This window comes from Carcharhinus amblyrhynchos, chromosome 32 (assembly GCF_965287045.1).
Source record: "Carcharhinus amblyrhynchos chromosome 32, sCarAmb.v2.hapA, whole genome shotgun sequence".
Lineage (NCBI taxonomy): Eukaryota > Metazoa > Chordata > Chondrichthyes > Carcharhiniformes > Carcharhinidae > Carcharhinus > Carcharhinus amblyrhynchos.
The window spans coordinates 7,804,147-7,821,628 of NC_137355.1; the positions used below are offsets into that span (position 1 = coordinate 7,804,147).

Below are 17,482 nucleotides of genomic sequence, written 5' to 3' on the forward strand. Positions count from 1 at the left end.
GAGAGAGAGAGAGAGAGGGGGGAGAGAGAGAGAGAGAGAGGGGGAGAGAGAGGGGGCAGAGAAATGGTTGGAAACGTATCCACGAGGACTGTGATTTTTGAAGTTGCAAATCAATGTGATTTGGCAAAGCCACAATCTCAGATGGCGGCTTGAGTCTAAACGCCAGCTTCAAGCAGCCAAGATGGCCTAAGGTCCAGCAGATCAGACCTAAATGTCCTATACTTGTGTATTGTACCATGCCTCAACTACTGAAATGTTAGGTATCAATCTTTGTTATCAAACAAATCTATTAAGTTTGTATTCCAAATTAGTGATTGTCCTTTTTGCCAAAATGACTATTCCTTGACAAGAATTTCCTTACTCAGGGGTTTAGCATACAGCCTGACTCCCCACACAATGTTTACTGAGCTATTCAACTTTTTTGATGCAACTGACAATGCCCGTTTCTCAGAATTCTATACTGGATTAATCTTTTCCCAATTAGAACATCACATCTGCATTAATGCAGCTTTTTAAGCCTTATACGTGTCTGGTTATAATTAGGGGATTATGGAGCGGGACTGGATGAGATTGGTTCCAAAATATTGCTTTCTCAAAGATGGATTCTTGAGCAACTGGTTCCTCTTCTTCAGTGACGCCCAAGTGCAGATCAGGTTTGCCAAGGAAGTATTTGGGCAATCGTTTTAAGAAAGGAAATATCAAATTGCTCAAGAGTTACAATTCCAGAAAGATCATCATCAATTTCATGCAGACACTGGGCCAAGCAAATGTAATTGTATTCAACATATTGCTAGTTTTATATTTCATGGGAAAAATGTGATAAATCTAATTCAACAACTATAAACAGCAAAACTAAATCAAGTCTGTGTTGTTTATAGAATTCTTCCAACCATTAAAAGTAAAGTTTACTCAACAAATTAAATATTTTCTCACATGGTCACTGTTGCCATGAAAAAAAAGCTTTAGCTTCCAAGCCATCAATCCACTGGTACGCAGCTCCTGAATAGATGTACATATGGCATAAAAGAAGCCATTGGTAGAGTCTGAGCCTGAGAGAAGTAATCAGACAGACATGGATAAAGGCAGGGAAGGAAAGTGCTTCCCCTTGTAAAGCACCCTTTATGCAGTGGAACATCTGAGAACACTTCACAAGGAGAGCTGGACCATAAGACAGATTTGGGAGTGGTGCTCAAAGAGCTACGTTTTGAGCGGGGGGAATTTAATGTGTGGAGAGATCTGAAGAAGCAAAACAATTGTCGACAGAAGATCTTTAAATATAATGTTTAGGTCTCCACGCACAGTCCCCGCCGGACACGTGAAGTTCGAAGATCCTTGGTTTAAAACCTTTCCTGATCATACTACAGAAATGTTTTTCAGGTTCACTTTTTTTTTTAAAAAAGTGAAAATATTTACCAATACTGAATGAACTAGTGTGTTAACTGTGATTCTGGACATTCCAGCTTCAGGATAAATTAGATTTTCTTCAGGGTTGACTCAGTCCTAAGCACCTTCCCCTTGCTTTTTTTTAAAAATTCATTCATGGGACATGGGTGTTGCTGGCTGGGCCAGCATTTATTGCCCATCCCTAGTTGCACATCCTGGAGTCACACGTAGGTCAGACAAGGTAAGGAGAGCAGATTTCCTTCCCTAAAGGACATTAGTGACCCAGATGGGTTTTTCCGACAATCAACAATGATTTAATAGTGACCAGTACATTCTTAACTCCACAGAATTCAAATTCCATCATCTGCCATGGCTGGATTTGAACCCAGGTCCCCAAAACATTAGCTAGGTTCCTGGATTAATAGTCTAGCGATAATACCACTAAGCCATCACCTCCCTTTGCTTAAATCACACTTACCATTTAAAGAGAATATTATCAAGGTTGCAAATAATTATTTTGAAATGTGGTCCTAATGCTGAAATTCCCTCAGGTCTCCCTAAAGTTTGATAATCCCTCCACTTATGGTTTCATAGGCTGCAGATAAATAACTCCATAACAGCACTATCTACACCAAGTTCACTCACTGAAAATGCCTTTCACTGCAGAGCCCAGTTCAGTTAGGTGGTGAGTGTGCAATGTATATTTTACTTGATACTCATTTTTTCTGTACACTTGCTTCTTGCATTTCAAAGACAACAACAAAAAAAGCATCAGATAATAATCCAGTAAAATAAACATGACATTCTAACCTCTTGCTGAAATTGGAGTTTAGTCTGAAGAGTTTGAAAGGTCAGTTTTGAAGAGTTTCAAATTTTCCATTCATTTATTTTTGAGCATCCCAGTTTACATACCAGCATTATTTTTTAAAAAGGAATAACATGCCAAAAATGTACTTGAACTTTCTTGAAATCCAACTCGGTGACCTACTCATTTTTCAAATCTTTGTTCTTCGCTGATGAGCGAGTAAAACATCAAGCTCGGTCCTTCCGTAGAACATGCAAAACCTACTTTGTTAAGGACTCTGCCCCCTTACTTACCCTCAATAGCCTACAAACATACTCCAATGATCTTTAGAGACTCCAGCAAGACTATCTACACAAAATCAAGATACCATCTTCACTGATGTTCACTTCCAGAGAATGCCTCCTTCTCACACGCCAGCAAGTTCTTTGATTTCCAATGGAGTATATGGTCATCTCATAAGATGGCTACAAGACAGGAGGTGACCATTTGGTCCATCCAATCTGTGTCAATTCAGGTGCTCATCCATCTGATGCATCCTCAATCGATTTTTAGCCCACCCGGTATCTCCACTAGCTTCTCTTTCATCTCAAACCACATATAACTGCTTATAGTGGTCAGAGTCAAATCATCAACCAGCTCTTTTACTTGAAGGAATTCATTAACACCACATCAAATGCACTTCCTGAGACCATTCCATGGTTTCATCTTAGGTTTAGGTTTATTTAGTAGTGTCACAAGTAGTCTTACTGCAATGAAATTACTATGCAAGTCTCCTAACCGCCATACTCCAGTGACTCCAGTGTACTGAGGGAGAATTTTAGCATGGCCAATGCACCTAACCAGCATGTCTTTCAGACTGTGGGAGGAAACCGGAGCACCCAGAGAAAATCCACGCAGATACGGGGAAAACATGCAGATTCTGCGCCGACAGCGACCCAAGCCAGGATTTGAACCTGGGTCCATGGCGCTGAGGGGCAGCAGTGCTAACCACTGTGCCATCTCTGTTGGCATTTACTGGAGATTCATTTACCTTGAACCTCTCTATGCTCATAGTATCAAGAGTCAACACTGGAATCATTGTTCTGCCCTCCACTCTACCCTAATATTAATAACATACATAATGTGCAGCTGAGCAGCATGAATTGGGGTTTCACCAGAGCAAATATAAAGAGACACTTCAGTTGTACTCAAAAAAATGTAGAGAGACACTTACTTAAAACTGTGCATGGCTGAGCTAGAGAGTATGTACTTCTCATTCCCATTCCAACCGATATATATTTGTGTTATATGCAATATTTTTATCTTCTCCTACCTAGGTTGCCGTTTCGCAAGCCAAAAAGCTTGATTTAGTGTTAAGCCAATCTTCAGTTGGTGTTGACTGAAACTCATTCAAGTTAAAGACTAAAAACATGCAAAGGCATGCTAAGCCGACTGGACTCCACTAGAACTTCTGACTGTTTCTGTACATTTCTTCCAAATATCCCTTAAAAAGACTGCCTGCCCTAATAAAATACCATTAGGTTGACTGGCCACATTAAACTGCCACTTAATGTAAGGGGGAACTAGAAGGGTAAATATGTGAGGTTATGGGGACAGAGCCTGGGTGGGATTATGGTCGCTGCAGGCTCTCTGTGCCGGACGGGCCCCTTCTGCACTGCAGGATTTTATGGTATTCTATGGACAGGAAACCTATCTTTAACTTCAGCTATCTGTACAGATTCCATTATATTCTCCTCTCTGTCCCTCACCTTTTAATGCTGTCTCTCAGTAATTTACCCACCACCTCCGCAAATGTAGGGAAATTGGCCCTGCAGATTGTTATTCCCCAACTGTGACCATGAAGAGAAAAGATTTAGTGGATTTTTTAACAAAAGCTCTTACATAAATGCATTGCTTCCTATTTATTGCTTTTATATATTGTGTGGTGCATTCGAATTGGAAAATCTCTACTTCGTTCAAAAGAGCTACTGATGCATTTTCATCTTAAGGTAATGAAATTATTCAGTTTAAAAAAAATTCAGAACAATTGTGCAATGGTTCATAATCTACGGGCTTTTTGCTGCATGCACGTTAGAAATCTTGATAACCCAGAACTTTCTATACAGTAAGCAGATGTCACCTATGCTCCTGAGCTGTAAATAGAATCCAAAATAAGAAATCTATTTCACATCACAACTTCTGGTGACCATTTATGTTAGGAAAGGTGCAAGATAATCAGCAATAGACACACTGGCAAAATCCATTCTCATACAGTAGAAGAAAAAATATTGGGAGTAGATTTTGATTAAATGGCATTTTCAAAAGATTATGTTGCGTTAGTCGTAATGGAAGAGTACACTAAAAAAAAACTTGGATTCAATAGGCCAAGAAGGGGAAAAAAAAGCAGGATTAAGTTCAAGTTTATTTATTATTAGTCACAAGTAAGGCTTACATTAACACTGCAATGAAGTTACTGTGAAATTACCCTAGTTGCCACATGGAAAAGATATTGACTATCTACCTTGCCCCTCAATATTTTATAGGCCTCTATAAAATCAACCCTCAGCCCCTACGCTCCAGAGAAAAAAGTCCCAGCCTATCTAGCCTTTCCTTATAACTCAATCCATCAAGTCCTGGTAGCATTCTGAGTAAATCTTTTTTGCACTCTTTCTTGTTTAATAATATCCTTTCTATAATAGGGTGGCCAGAACTGCACACAGTATTCCAAGTGTGGCCTTATCAATATCTTGTACAAATTCAACAAGACGTCCCAACTCCTGTATTCAATGTTCTGACCGATGAAACCAAGCATTTCCAGTGTTAGTGATCGGGTGATAAAAGAGCTAGGTGTGCATCTCTTTCAACACAGCCAAGAGAGGGATTATTTATTCAAGGTCCCTGGAGGATTCTAATCCCATGGACTAGCAGGACAAAACAAAGTGATCCTTGACTAAAAGTCATTTCATCATTGCACAGGTCTTGGAGATGATTCTGTTCAACATGATATGCCAATGCCACAAGCTCAGCTTTACACAGCATTTCTTTCTGTTGAGCAAATAATGCATTACATAGAATGTACATCACAAAAACAGGTCATTCGACCAAACTAGGCTCTCTTTGGGTTTATGCTTCACATTACAGTCCTACCCATCTCTCTTTCTCTAACTCTGTTGGCGTACCCTTCTATTTGCTCATGTGTTAATCTGACCTCCTCCTTATAAAGGCTAAGAGCAGAGCAGCAACAATCCACTGACAAACTGCAACGCTGTCAGTATCTTCCCATTACACCCCACCACTGGAGCTCTGTCAGGAAACTCTATCCCGGAACTGAAATCATCATAGAAATCACAGAATCCCTACAGTGCAGAAGGAGGCCTTTTAGCCCATTGGGTCTGCACCGACAACAATCCCACCCAGGCCCTATCCCTACATCCCCACATATTTGCCCACTAATCTCTCTAACCAACATATCCCGGGAGACTAAGGGGCAATTTAACATGGCCAATCAACCTAACCCACACATTTTTCGAGTGTGGAAGGAAACCGGAGCACCCGGAGGAAATCCATGGGGAGAACGTGCAAACTCCACCCAGACAGTTACGTAAGCCAGGAATCAAACCCAGCTCCCCAGAGCTGTGAAGCAGCAGTGCTCACCACTGTGCAGCCGTGCTGCCCATTGATTAGTTCATTATTATTTGACAAACCATGGGTCCTTCATCATACCAGGTATAAAATCGCGTATTCACTGTATTCCCAAACACTACCATGTTCAAATTCCTGAGAAAACCGTCCAGAAGTCCAGTTGCATTCCAGTTTTATACCAACATAAAGATGTAGTCAAGGAAAAGCCCATCTCATCCTGAAATGGTGCAGCCACATACAGTTATCATCCCCGACCAAGATTTCTGTCACCTTATAAGGAGAGACAAAACACAATAATACACTATGGCTTTTAGCAATCTTACCAAGATGGTGAATTTGCCACTCAGCAGTTCAGATCTAAGAGGTTCTTCATGCGGTTTTAACTTTACAATCCCTTCTTTCAATCTGGTATCCTGAAAGAAAAATCAAAAATATTTCAATTACTTTATAACACAGCAAAGATGTACAGAAAGTGTTCCCTCGTGCCATGATAGTCTCCAAACCCTATTAGCTGACAAACCAAGTGCTATGACCACATACATATTTTCCAATGATGCAATAAGTTCTGTAATGGTATATTTCCATTACATTAATCTAAATTGTTGGGTTTCTTGATAAAAAAGTATGAATTTCTTGGCAACGCTAGGTCACGCTTTCAGGCTGGACACTCAATCCACATGCACAATCCAGATAAAGGAGAATAGAAGAGCTACACATGAGTGATGGAATGCACTTCTATCAAGTAAGCAGCCCACAGTTTATCAATCCCTTCTTCTCAACATGCTAAGGACCAAGTTAGAGACAGCATGAAGGCAAATACTGGTTAGAAATACTCTTTTAAGATGTAAATACAATCTGTTCTCCACTGGAATGAGCAGCTACAAGCTGCAAAAAGTGCACCCCAAATCCATCCTTCACTTTGGCAGCTTCTTTCCTGCCCACAGCATCCTTGGATTTGATAGTAACTGAGCAGAAACCAAGTTTGCCACCTGAGCAGGGCAGGCAAAGGGAAAGTTACAAGTGCTAGGAGCCCAAAATGAAATTGCTGAAATAGATGGCAGCTAAGCTCTAAAACAGGAGAGACAGGTTTGATACTTTCCAGCTCTGGCCAAGAGTTACACATAAAAGGTCTGTGTCTTTCCTGTCAACCGTTACTGCTTGGCCTACTTTTCAGTTTTCAGATAAATGAGTGGGTGCAGTTCATTTGTGCTCTGAGATTGGTTGGATTAGCTGCACTGTGCTATGGTCAGCTACGGTCGTACTATGTTCTGGATCCGTTACAGCTGCACTATGTTCAGCATCAACTCGAGCTGTTCTACTTAAATATTAAAGCAAAGTCACTGTCACAGCATGGTGGCACAATGATTAGCACTGCTGCCTCACAGCGCCAGGGATCTGGGTTTAATTCCAGCCTCGGTTCACTGTCTGTGTGGCGTTTGCACATTCTTCCCGTATCTGTCTGGTTTCCTCCCACAGTCCAAAGATGGTTAGGTTGATTGGCCATGCTAAATTTCCCCTAGTTTCAGGGGGACTATGAGGATAAATGTGTGGAGTTATGGGAATAGGACCTGGGTGGGTGCAGTTGGTACAGACTCAATGGGCCGAATATCCTCCTTCTGTACTGTAGGGATTCCATGATTCAAAGCTTTCACTGCAATAATTCTCAGAAAACTTGTTAATTTCTAAAAAGATACAATTTCTTATTCTCCACTTCAACTCCAGAATCTGCAGCAGCCTCGGGATCATTGCAAGAATACCAGTGGCTGTTTTCTGATGGCTGTGAATCAGATTCTATGTTTCTACGACCACTCAACATAAGAAACTAAATCTGATTATCTGGCAGGAACTCGAGGCATCTGAAGAGGTAGGACAGGACCTGAAAAGTCAGATAACTGAGACTGTCGAACAACTTGGACACAAATGCCGGGATTTTCCAGCCTCGCTTGTCCCAAAACCATAAAATTCCGCCTGAGGTCAATGGACCTTCCCACACTTTGCCCCTCGCCCGCTCCAATTCCCATAGCAGGCAGGATGGTAAAATTCCGGCCAAAATCCATTTTAATATTATTGCTATGTTTTTCTCTCCACTGTCTGACCCATTGAGTATTCCCAGAATTTTCCGGCTTTAGGTCAGATTTCCAACATCCACAGTATTTTGTACGCAACGCCAGATAGTGAAAAAAACTTTCTTTGCAATTCATGATGGCTAATAACTTTGTTGTTGAATTGAAATCAAACCGTCATTACAATTCTGATGAGCTAATAGTCTGAATTCACAGCAATGGCTTTGGGTGACTTTAATAGCTAGTGCAGACTGCAGCAACATGGTCCACTTTCTGTACGATTATGGTTACATTCAGGGCTAAGGGAGGGTAGAAGTGAAATCAACAGCTGTGGGAAAGAATTCTTCCTTTGCACATGGCTTATGAATTACTGTGTGGGATCTGAATTTTTGGATACCATCCAACTGGACTTTAGGCAGTTTGTCTTTATCTATTGCCCGATCTCCTGAGAGGAGCTGAAACAGCGGACACACACACACACACACACACACACACACACACACACACACACACACACACACACACACACACACACACACACCAGCCTTTCTAACTAGGTGAGTGAAACTCAAGTTGCAGAGAACAGCAATATTTTCTCAGCATCTTTTTCTCAAATACATTTGGAAATGTGCATATTTGAATTGCTGGCGATCACATTATTGTCTACACAAAAGTGACTCTCTCCCTTGCGTCACTGCTGTCCTCCCCCCTCTCTCCCCACAAGCAGTGATGGAAACTATTAAATCACAGAAAAGACACATACACAAAAACATACAAACAAGCTGAAATTTCAAATATACCTTGTGCATTCTTACAGAGTTATTCAACTATTTGAAAGCTCAAATGTTCATATCTGGCCACTCTCTCAATGCACACTTGAAAAAAAATGAATATTCAAGCTGATAGAGGGAGGCTGACACTTACAAAAACTAACAGGGTCTCCATGCTAACTGAGGAAGCAGACATTAGATAACACCCAGCTTGGTCTTTGAAAGCCTGATTACAGTAGGAGGGAGTAAAGGATGGAACATGGGAATGGAGGAAAACATAGATTTGAGAAGACAAAAGAGTAAGGCTATTGTTATAATCCCTGTGGAGACCAACAACCAAACTTCCCAAACCACACAAACAGAAAATACCAATAGAAAAGTTTTCACTTCTTATATCTTCTGTAGTCAAACTCAAATCAACATTAAAAAAAACTAATAAGTAAATTGTATTCAGTAGAAACTATAAGTTACACTTTGAGAAGAATACAGGGTAGCACAGTGGTTAGCACTGCTGCCTCACAGCACCAGGAACCTGGGTTCAATTCCTTGCTTGGGTCACTGTCTGTGTGGAATCTGCATTGATTTCCTCCGGGTGCTCCGGTTTCCTCCCACAGTCTGAAAATCATGTTGGTTAGGTGAATTGGCCATGCTAAATTCTCTCTGTGTCCCCAGACAGGTGCTGGAGTGTGGCAATTAGGGGATTTTCACAGTAAGTGTTAATATAAGCTTATGTGTGACACTAATAAACAAACTTTAAAATTTTAAACTAAATATAGATCCCACGGCTTTATGGCAGTCCCTCTAACACATATGGTATATGGTATCCCATATATTCACAAAGTCTTTTCACCACTCTGAATTCAACTCCTTCCCTTCACACAGGATGTGGCCAGTGAGGCACCTCTGACAACAGCTTTACTCCATCCAAGTTGGATGGATATGGTCTTCATCAAATGGATATGCCTGCAGAACTTCCTTTAAGATAGTTTTCAGATTCTAGTCTTTTTAGTTGTTCCACATATACAAAACAACCACTCATTTTGATCTATTGTTGAAATCTGATCTGAGAGCTTTGTGTGTGTGTTTTTAAACCAATTATCTTCCACTTCCTTAGCAACCAGAGTTTGATTTCAAAAATCTGATGTAACAGCCAGGAATTCAAAGTGATGATCGTACTTTCCCAGAAAGTTGAAGCAGCTTTGGTTTCCCTTTTCAGTTAGGGACTACCTCAAAAAAGAAATATAGGCTTTGAAACTTAAGTTAGTGCAGAAATAACTTGCACATGCTTCCTCATTCCCTGACCTTAGTCTTGGAAATAGTCAATTTCATCACACTACAAAATGTCTTTATTTCAAAGCAAAGGTCTGATAAGGATTAAGGAGTTCCTCAGGTGATTGGGTTATTAGCATATCCTGTGAATAGTTTGAACATAGACTACAGGAAGGTCTCAAATCTATGCTGAATTGACTGATCTCAACTGGTCAGTGATGCTACAACTGTCTTCACTGTTCCAAGGCTGAGAAATGAGTAGCTACAGTTCCAGCTCCTGGTAAATATCTGGAGATTATTGTTGGAAGAGTTTTTCAGGGCACTCGATGTGTTGACAGAATTAAGTTCAAGTTTTTTTCCCCCTTTGTGAAACAAAAACAGTCAAGGCTCACGGGCAAGTGATCAAGAGTATAAGGTATAAGGGCAAGAAGGTCAATTATATTACAGCTGGATTACTGTGGACAGTTCCTGGTCACCTCACTATAGGAACGATGTGATTGTTTTAGAGGGGGTACAGAGGAGATTCCTGAAGATGTTGCCTGGGACAGAGCACGTGAGCTATAAGGAGAGACTAGATAGGCCTGGATTGTTTTCGTCAGAGCAGAGAAGGCTGAGGGGGGACATGATGGAAATGTATAAAATTATGAGGGGTATAGACAGGATGAGCAGGGAGCAGGGACCCCCTTCACTGAGGGGGTCAATCATGAGAGGGCACAGTTTTAGATGAGGGGCAGGAGATTCAGAAGGGACTTGGGAAAAACCCTTACACTCAGAGGGAGGTGGGACTCTGAAATGCACTGCCTGGGAAGGTAAGTGGAGGCCAGAAACCTGACAACCTTTAAAAAATTTTTGAATGAGCACTTGAACTATCAACATTCAAGGGTATGAAACAAGTGCTGGAAAGTGGGATTAGTGCTCCTTTCGTGGTAGTTTTTGTTGGGTCAGACTTGATGAAACAAAGGGTCTTTTCTGTACTCCTCTAAGGGCACCATGAAGCAGCACCTCAGCAAATAGATATCACCAACAATCTAGGTCAAAAGAGATGAAAGTCACTTTGTTTTTTTAACAATTAAATGGTTTTTGTAAGAAAGAATGCTATTAAAATGTTACTGGGACTATCCAGAAGCATAACTAATTGCAGCGGCCACAGGAAGTCTGTTTCCAATCCCTTCTCTGCCAAGTTCCCAACCTCAGCAGAATCATTGTGATGTATGTATGTGATGGAGTTGATGGTCAGCTATCGTCCCTTTTACTGACCGGTTCTGAAGAAGCTTCGAGAGAATGGGCATAAAATTGGAACTAGACCATTTGTGGGTAATGTTAGGAAGAACTTCTTCACACAAAGAATATTGGAAATTAGAAACTCGCTCCCCCAAAATCAGTTGAGGCTTTCAAAACTGAGCTTGGTGAAATTTTTTATTGGTTAATAATATTAAGCGAGACGTGGAACTAAGGTGGTTAAGTGGAATTAAAATACCAGTCATGGGCTTGAGGGGCTAAATATACTGGAGTTAGCAATAATATAAAGGAAACATAAGAACATAAGAAATAGGAGCAGAAGTAGGCCATCTAGCCCTTCGAGCCTGCCCCGCCATTCAATAAGATCATGGCTGATCTGTCGCTGCTCAGTTCCACTTTCCCGCTTTCTCCCCATAACCCTTAATCCCCTCTCTTATCAAAAACCCATCAACCCGCTTCTTAAAAATATTTAGCGAGGCAGCCTCCACCACTTCAACGGGCAGAGAATTCCAGAGATTCACCACCCTTTGAGTGAAGAAGTTCCTCCTCAACTCCGTTCTAAACCGCCCCCCTTTTATCTTGAGGCTGTGCCCCCTAGTCCTACTTTCTTTTTTGAGCGGGAAGAGTCTCTCCACCTCTATCCTATCCATCCCATTCATCATCTTATACGTCTCAATGAGATCTCCCCTCATTTTTCTAAACTCTAACGAGTACAAGCCCAGTTTATTCAGCCTCTCCTCATAGCTCAACCCCCTCAACTCCGGTATCAGCCTAGTAAACCTCCTCTGCACTCCCTCCAAGGCCAAAATATCTTTGCGCAGGTGCGGCGCCCAAAACTGCACACAGTACTCCAGCTGCGGCCTCACCAATGCCCTATACAGCTGCAGCAAGACCTCCCTACTTTTATATTCATATATACAATATTTATATATACTTATATTTATTTATATATATTTATATATACTTTTATATTATTTTAACATATAGCTCAGGAGACAGGAGAGAAACTTATCCATTTAAAAAGCAACTACTGCCATTAAAAAATAAACAAATTGGGAGTGAAATTATATTTTCCCCAACCCCAGTATTTTGAATAGTTGTTTGAATTAAGAACATAAGAAACAGGAGGAGGAAGCCATACAGACCCTCGTCCTGTTCTGCCATTTAATATTAGGGGTGACACAGCACCAGAGACCTGGGTTCAATTCTGGCCTTGGCTAAGTGTCTGTGTGATGTCGGTATGTTCTCCCAGTGTCTGTGTGGGTTTCCTCCAGGTGTTCCAGTTTCTTTGATTTGATTTATTGTCACATGTATTAGTAAACAGTGAAAAATATTGTTTCTTGTGCACTGTACAGATAAAGCATAGTGTACATAGTGAAGGAAAGGACAGGATGCAGAATGTAGTGTTACAGTCATAGCTAGGGTGCAGAGAACAATCAACTTGTTGCAAGGCAGGTCCATTCAAAAGTCTGATGACAGCAGGGAAGAAACTGCTTATGAGTCGGTTGGTTCGTGAATTTTATATTTTTTCCCCAAAGGAAGAAGGTGGAAGAGAGAATGTCCAGGGTGCGTGGGGTCCTTGATTATGCTGACTGCTTTTCTGAGGCAGCGGGAAGTGCAGACAGAGCCAATGGCTGGGAGGCTGCTTTGCGTGATGGACTGGACTACATTCACGACCCTTTGTAGTTCCTTGCGGTCTTGGACAGAGCAGAAGCCATACCAAGCTGTGGTACAGCCAGAAAGAATGCTTTCTATGGTGCATCTGTTGAAGTTGGAGAGAGTTGTAGCTGACATGCCAAATTTCCTTAATCTCCTGAGGTTTCCTCCCACACTCCAAAGATGTACAGGTCAAGTTTATTGGCCATGTTAAATTGGCCCTTAGTGTCGGGGCGATTAGCAAGAGTAAATATGTCGAGTTACATGGATAGGGCCTGGATGGGATTGTGGTTGGTGAAGACACAATGTGCTGAATGCCTCTTTCTGCACTGTAAGGATTCTATGATTATAATGGATCCTCTGCCTCAATTCCACTTTCCTGCCCATTCCCCAAAATTCAGAACATGCTGGCTCCAGTGCTATCGATGGGAACTGAGGTAAGGAACATTATGCTGAGATTTCAACACCATTAGGCTTGAACCCATCAAAACAAACAATTCCAAGGAGATATCAGCACTTGTTTAAATGTTAATATTCTGAGCAAAATGCAACAATAAGGAGGAAAAAGAAAACTCCTGGAAAATTGCATCGATGTTCTTTTTGAAAGCGTGAGACTCTGTGCAAAAGCGTTAAAGCTTCAACGGATTCCATTTCTTCCTCATGTCAGGGTTCAAGAGCTTTTGCTGCCAGTATCAACTCTCCCTGTTGGAACATATTTGCTGACCACTTATTTGCAAAAATAATCAACTGGGTGATTATGATGTGACTTACATATTTGCATAACCATGCATCCTGCAGTGGAACACGGTACAATCTTCAGGAAAAACAAAAATGCATTCACGGGACATTAACTCTATTCTGAAAGGATCTTGTGAAAGTAACCTACAAAACAAGCTATGTTATCAGGTGCCCACCCACACCGCAAATAGGTTGCTTGGTGTATGCAGTGCACATCCACTTCCCTCTCAAATGTACATGGTCTCACATATTCATCTGTTGGGTTTGAGAGGCTTGTCAACCTGTGTAAAATTGCAGGCACTAACAACAATATTCAGCCTACCCGGTAACAGTGGAAGAGTTCAATGGCACGATATACGTCAAATTTTCTGGCCATCAGGAATTTGACTGCTGCATTCCAGGAGAGGGGAGAGACACCATGTTGCGTTGTCCACTTGTTAATCTCCTCCAAGAACTGCTGGGTGGCCTGTAAGACAGACAGAAATAATTAAGTTTAAAACGCTGCGGTGGTGGTTTCAGGGGCGAGGCAGAGAACGATCAAATACAGTCAGCCTAAAATTAGGGACAAATCTCCTCACTTTCTACATTACACTTTGCAAATATGAAAAAGAATTTGTAACCCTTTAGATGACAATGGAACAAGGTTAATGGTACCATCAGCCTCTTTCCTTGAGTTAATACTTCACCCTGCCTAAAGGCACCAATTAGACTTCCAGGATTTCAAGAAAACAGTGGCAACCTACACCAACTCCCTAAAGCATAGTACAGTGGGACAAGGACAGAATTGGGTCTCCCTGCTGCTGCCTGGCTGGATGTGGGAGAGAAGGGAAAACAAAAATCTTCAGCAACGCACAATTATTGCAAAAGTATTTAACCTCAGGCAAAGATTCTCAGAACATAGAGGAACTGTATGAACAAGTTCAAATTTACCACTTTTTCAAGAGTCAGGCAAATTCCACATAGATAGGGAGAAGGGCAGATTCGCAAGAAAAGAAAACAAAACGGGTTACAACAGTTCACTGCAGGAACACTGCCCATCAGCTCTGGAGACAGAAATGAGGAGGCATCTGCTGTAACAAACATGAAGTCTCAGTGTCACACTTCACACTGTGCGAAGTTCTCCGGGAGATTTTAGGCCAGGTGAGACCAGTGTGAGAGAGGAATACAAGAGGATGAGTCTTCGCCCAAAGTACAATGATATTATTGTACCGCATCTCCGATGTCCAATATCCTACCATTGGAGCCAGGCTTTACACTCTGGAATTCCAACCTCAAACCTCTAACCTTTCTTTCATCCTTTAAGATGCAGCATAAGTTTTAATCTCATTAGCAGATGCCTACATCTTGTCAGCCTATGGCAGAAGATTTGGGTTTTGACCTTATTTGTTTTTAGGATGTGGACAATTCTTGGCAAAGCGGTATTCACTGTCCATCCCTAGCTATCCCAAGAAAGTGAGCTTTCTACTTGAAGGTTGACATGGTGTGCAGGTGAGGCTCCTACAATTATGGTCAGCAGAAACGAGCTCGAAGATTTTGACCAGCGATGACAAGGGAGCAAACTATTTGACTCAATGTTGTGGTAGATTATTGGGAGGTGGATAGCATTCCTGTAGCAAAATGGTAAGCCTGGAAGGAGCTACTGAAGTAAGCAGGTGTTATAATACATTGTGTTCACCTGCAAGCTCTCGTGGGGTGCCAGAAATCCTCATATGTAGATGTCCCACTGCTTCTTGTGAGGAGGAAGGAGAGAATTACACAGATATCTTCTGGAAATTAAACTACAGTCTTGGGGCCCCTGCCCCATACACCTGATAAGAGCGTATCTTAGTGATGATGACAGAATGCAGCCTTCTCCACTCCATGAGAACCAACACACCCACACACTTCTTCAATAACAAAGCATGGCTTGCAAGGAATGACATAAAGGCAAGGGACTCAGATGTTTAAGAAAATACGGTGGCATAATGGTTAGCACTGCTGCCTGACAGTGAGCGGGGAGCTGGGTTCAATTCCAGCCCTGGGTCACTGTCTGTGTGGAGTCTGCACCTTCTCTCTGTGTCTGTGTGGGTTTCCTCTGATGCCCCAGTTCCAAAATGTGCAGGTTAGGTGGATTGATCATGCTAAATTGCCCCTTAGTATCCCAAGGTGTAGGGTAGGAGGATTAGTGCAGAAAGAAAGTGGGTTACAGGGATAGAGCTTGGGTGAGATTCTCTATTGGAGAGTCAGTGCAGACTCGATGGGCCGAATGGCCTCATTCTGCACTGTAGGGATTCTATGAGAAATGCTTGTCTGTGTCTGCTAGTGGTTCTGTTGAAGTGCTGCAAGAGCCAGACTCAATAACTCTAAATAGCAGACATCAGTATTGAAATGCATGGTGGTGCAGAGAGACAATTAAATAAAGAAGACGCTTTCCAAGTTTTTGAGGGCTGGGATTCAGGGGGAGAACAAATTGTTTATCTTGGGAAAGAATGTAAATCATAGGCTGGAAGCTAAAGAAGATATGCCAGTACATTTCTGCTCAAACCAACAAATGTTACTACCATCGCTGGGAAGTGCATGACTTCCGTGCCCTTGGGTTTCCAAGGTTAACTTCTATTCATGCTCTTGTAAATGTTGTGGTATCCAAAGCAAATCCTTCAGGCTTACTACAAGTATAATTCTTTATTAGAGAACACAGAAACGCAATACCCTTCCTCAGCAGCTTAGAAATACAAACATTTCCAAGCTTTTGGGTCCCCACATATTTCTTCCCAATTCCGCTCCTATGTCTTATGGTCTTACATGTTAATTTACAAAAACCTCACAAGCGAATGCAGATAAATCTCATCACATGCCTCAGGATTGCTTTGGACCTCAAGTGTTCCATTTGACCTTGGGTCTAAAATTAAGTAGGACAATAAAGAATGTATTGTCCACAATTCCCATGATCTCTGCATCAAAGAAAAGCCAGGCAGAATGCCTTAATGACTACTGCCCAGTGGCTCTCACATCCATCATGATGAAGTGGCTTTGTAAGCTTAGTCACGGCACGAATCAATTCCAGCCTCCCAGTTTGCCTAGGTCCACTGCAGTTCACCTACCACTGCAACAGACACCAGCCATCTCCCTGGCTCTGCACTCAACCCCTGGACACCTGGATAACAAAGACACCTACGTCAGGCTCCTATTTAATGACTACAGCTCAGCCTTCAATACCATTATCTCAATAAAACTCCATTTCCAAACTCCATGGCCCGGGGCTTGGCTCCTCCCTCAATGACTGGATCCTAACTTTCTAAACCACAGACCGCAATCAGGAACAATAGGCAGCAACACCTTCTCCAAGATCATCCTCGACATCGGTGCCCCATAAGGCTGTGTCCTCAGCCTCCTACTATACTCTTTGTACACCTATGACTGTGCAGTCAAATTCCTCTACAATTCGAGTTTCAACTTTGCTGACGACGCCACCCTAGTGGGTCAGATCTCAAACAAAAATGAGGTGGAGGACAGAGAAAAGGAATAGACGATCTGGTGAACTAATAAGACGACAATAACCTCTCCCTCAATGTCAACAAAATAAAGGAGATTATCATCAATTTCAAGTAGGGTGGTGTAGAACATGCCTCTGTCTATATCAACAGGAAATGGTCGAGAGCTCCAAGTTTTTAAGGTGTGCAGATCACCAACAACCTGTCCTGGTCCCTCCATACTGATGCTATAGTTATGATTGCCCATCAATGGCTCTACTTTCTCAGGGGGCTAAGAAATTTGGCATGTTTGATATCACTCTCACCAACTTCTACAGATGCACCACAGAAAGCCTTCTTTCTGGTTGTATCGCAGCTTGGTACAGAACCTGCTCTGTTCAAGTCTGCAAAAAACTACAAAGAGCTATGAACAAACACCAGTCCATCGCACAAACCAGCCTCCCATCCATTGGCTCCGTCTATACTTCC

The 17,482-nt window shown here is 41.9% G+C and overlaps 1 protein-coding gene across 1 annotated transcript in view; it reads right to left on the reverse strand.

Annotated features, from left to right (window-relative positions):
- ptpn9a (protein tyrosine phosphatase non-receptor type 9a) overlaps positions 1-17,482 on the reverse strand; it is a 194,066-nt gene that overhangs the window by 124,530 nt on the left and 52,054 nt on the right. The window contains exons 2-3 of the mRNA XM_080216288.1: positions 13,867-14,010; positions 6,133-6,222 (exon numbers count right to left, since the gene is read on the reverse strand). Coding sequence (XP_080072414.1) covers positions 6,133-6,222; positions 13,867-14,010 — 234 coding nt within the window. The remainder of the gene's footprint in view (positions 1-6,132; positions 6,223-13,866; positions 14,011-17,482) is intronic.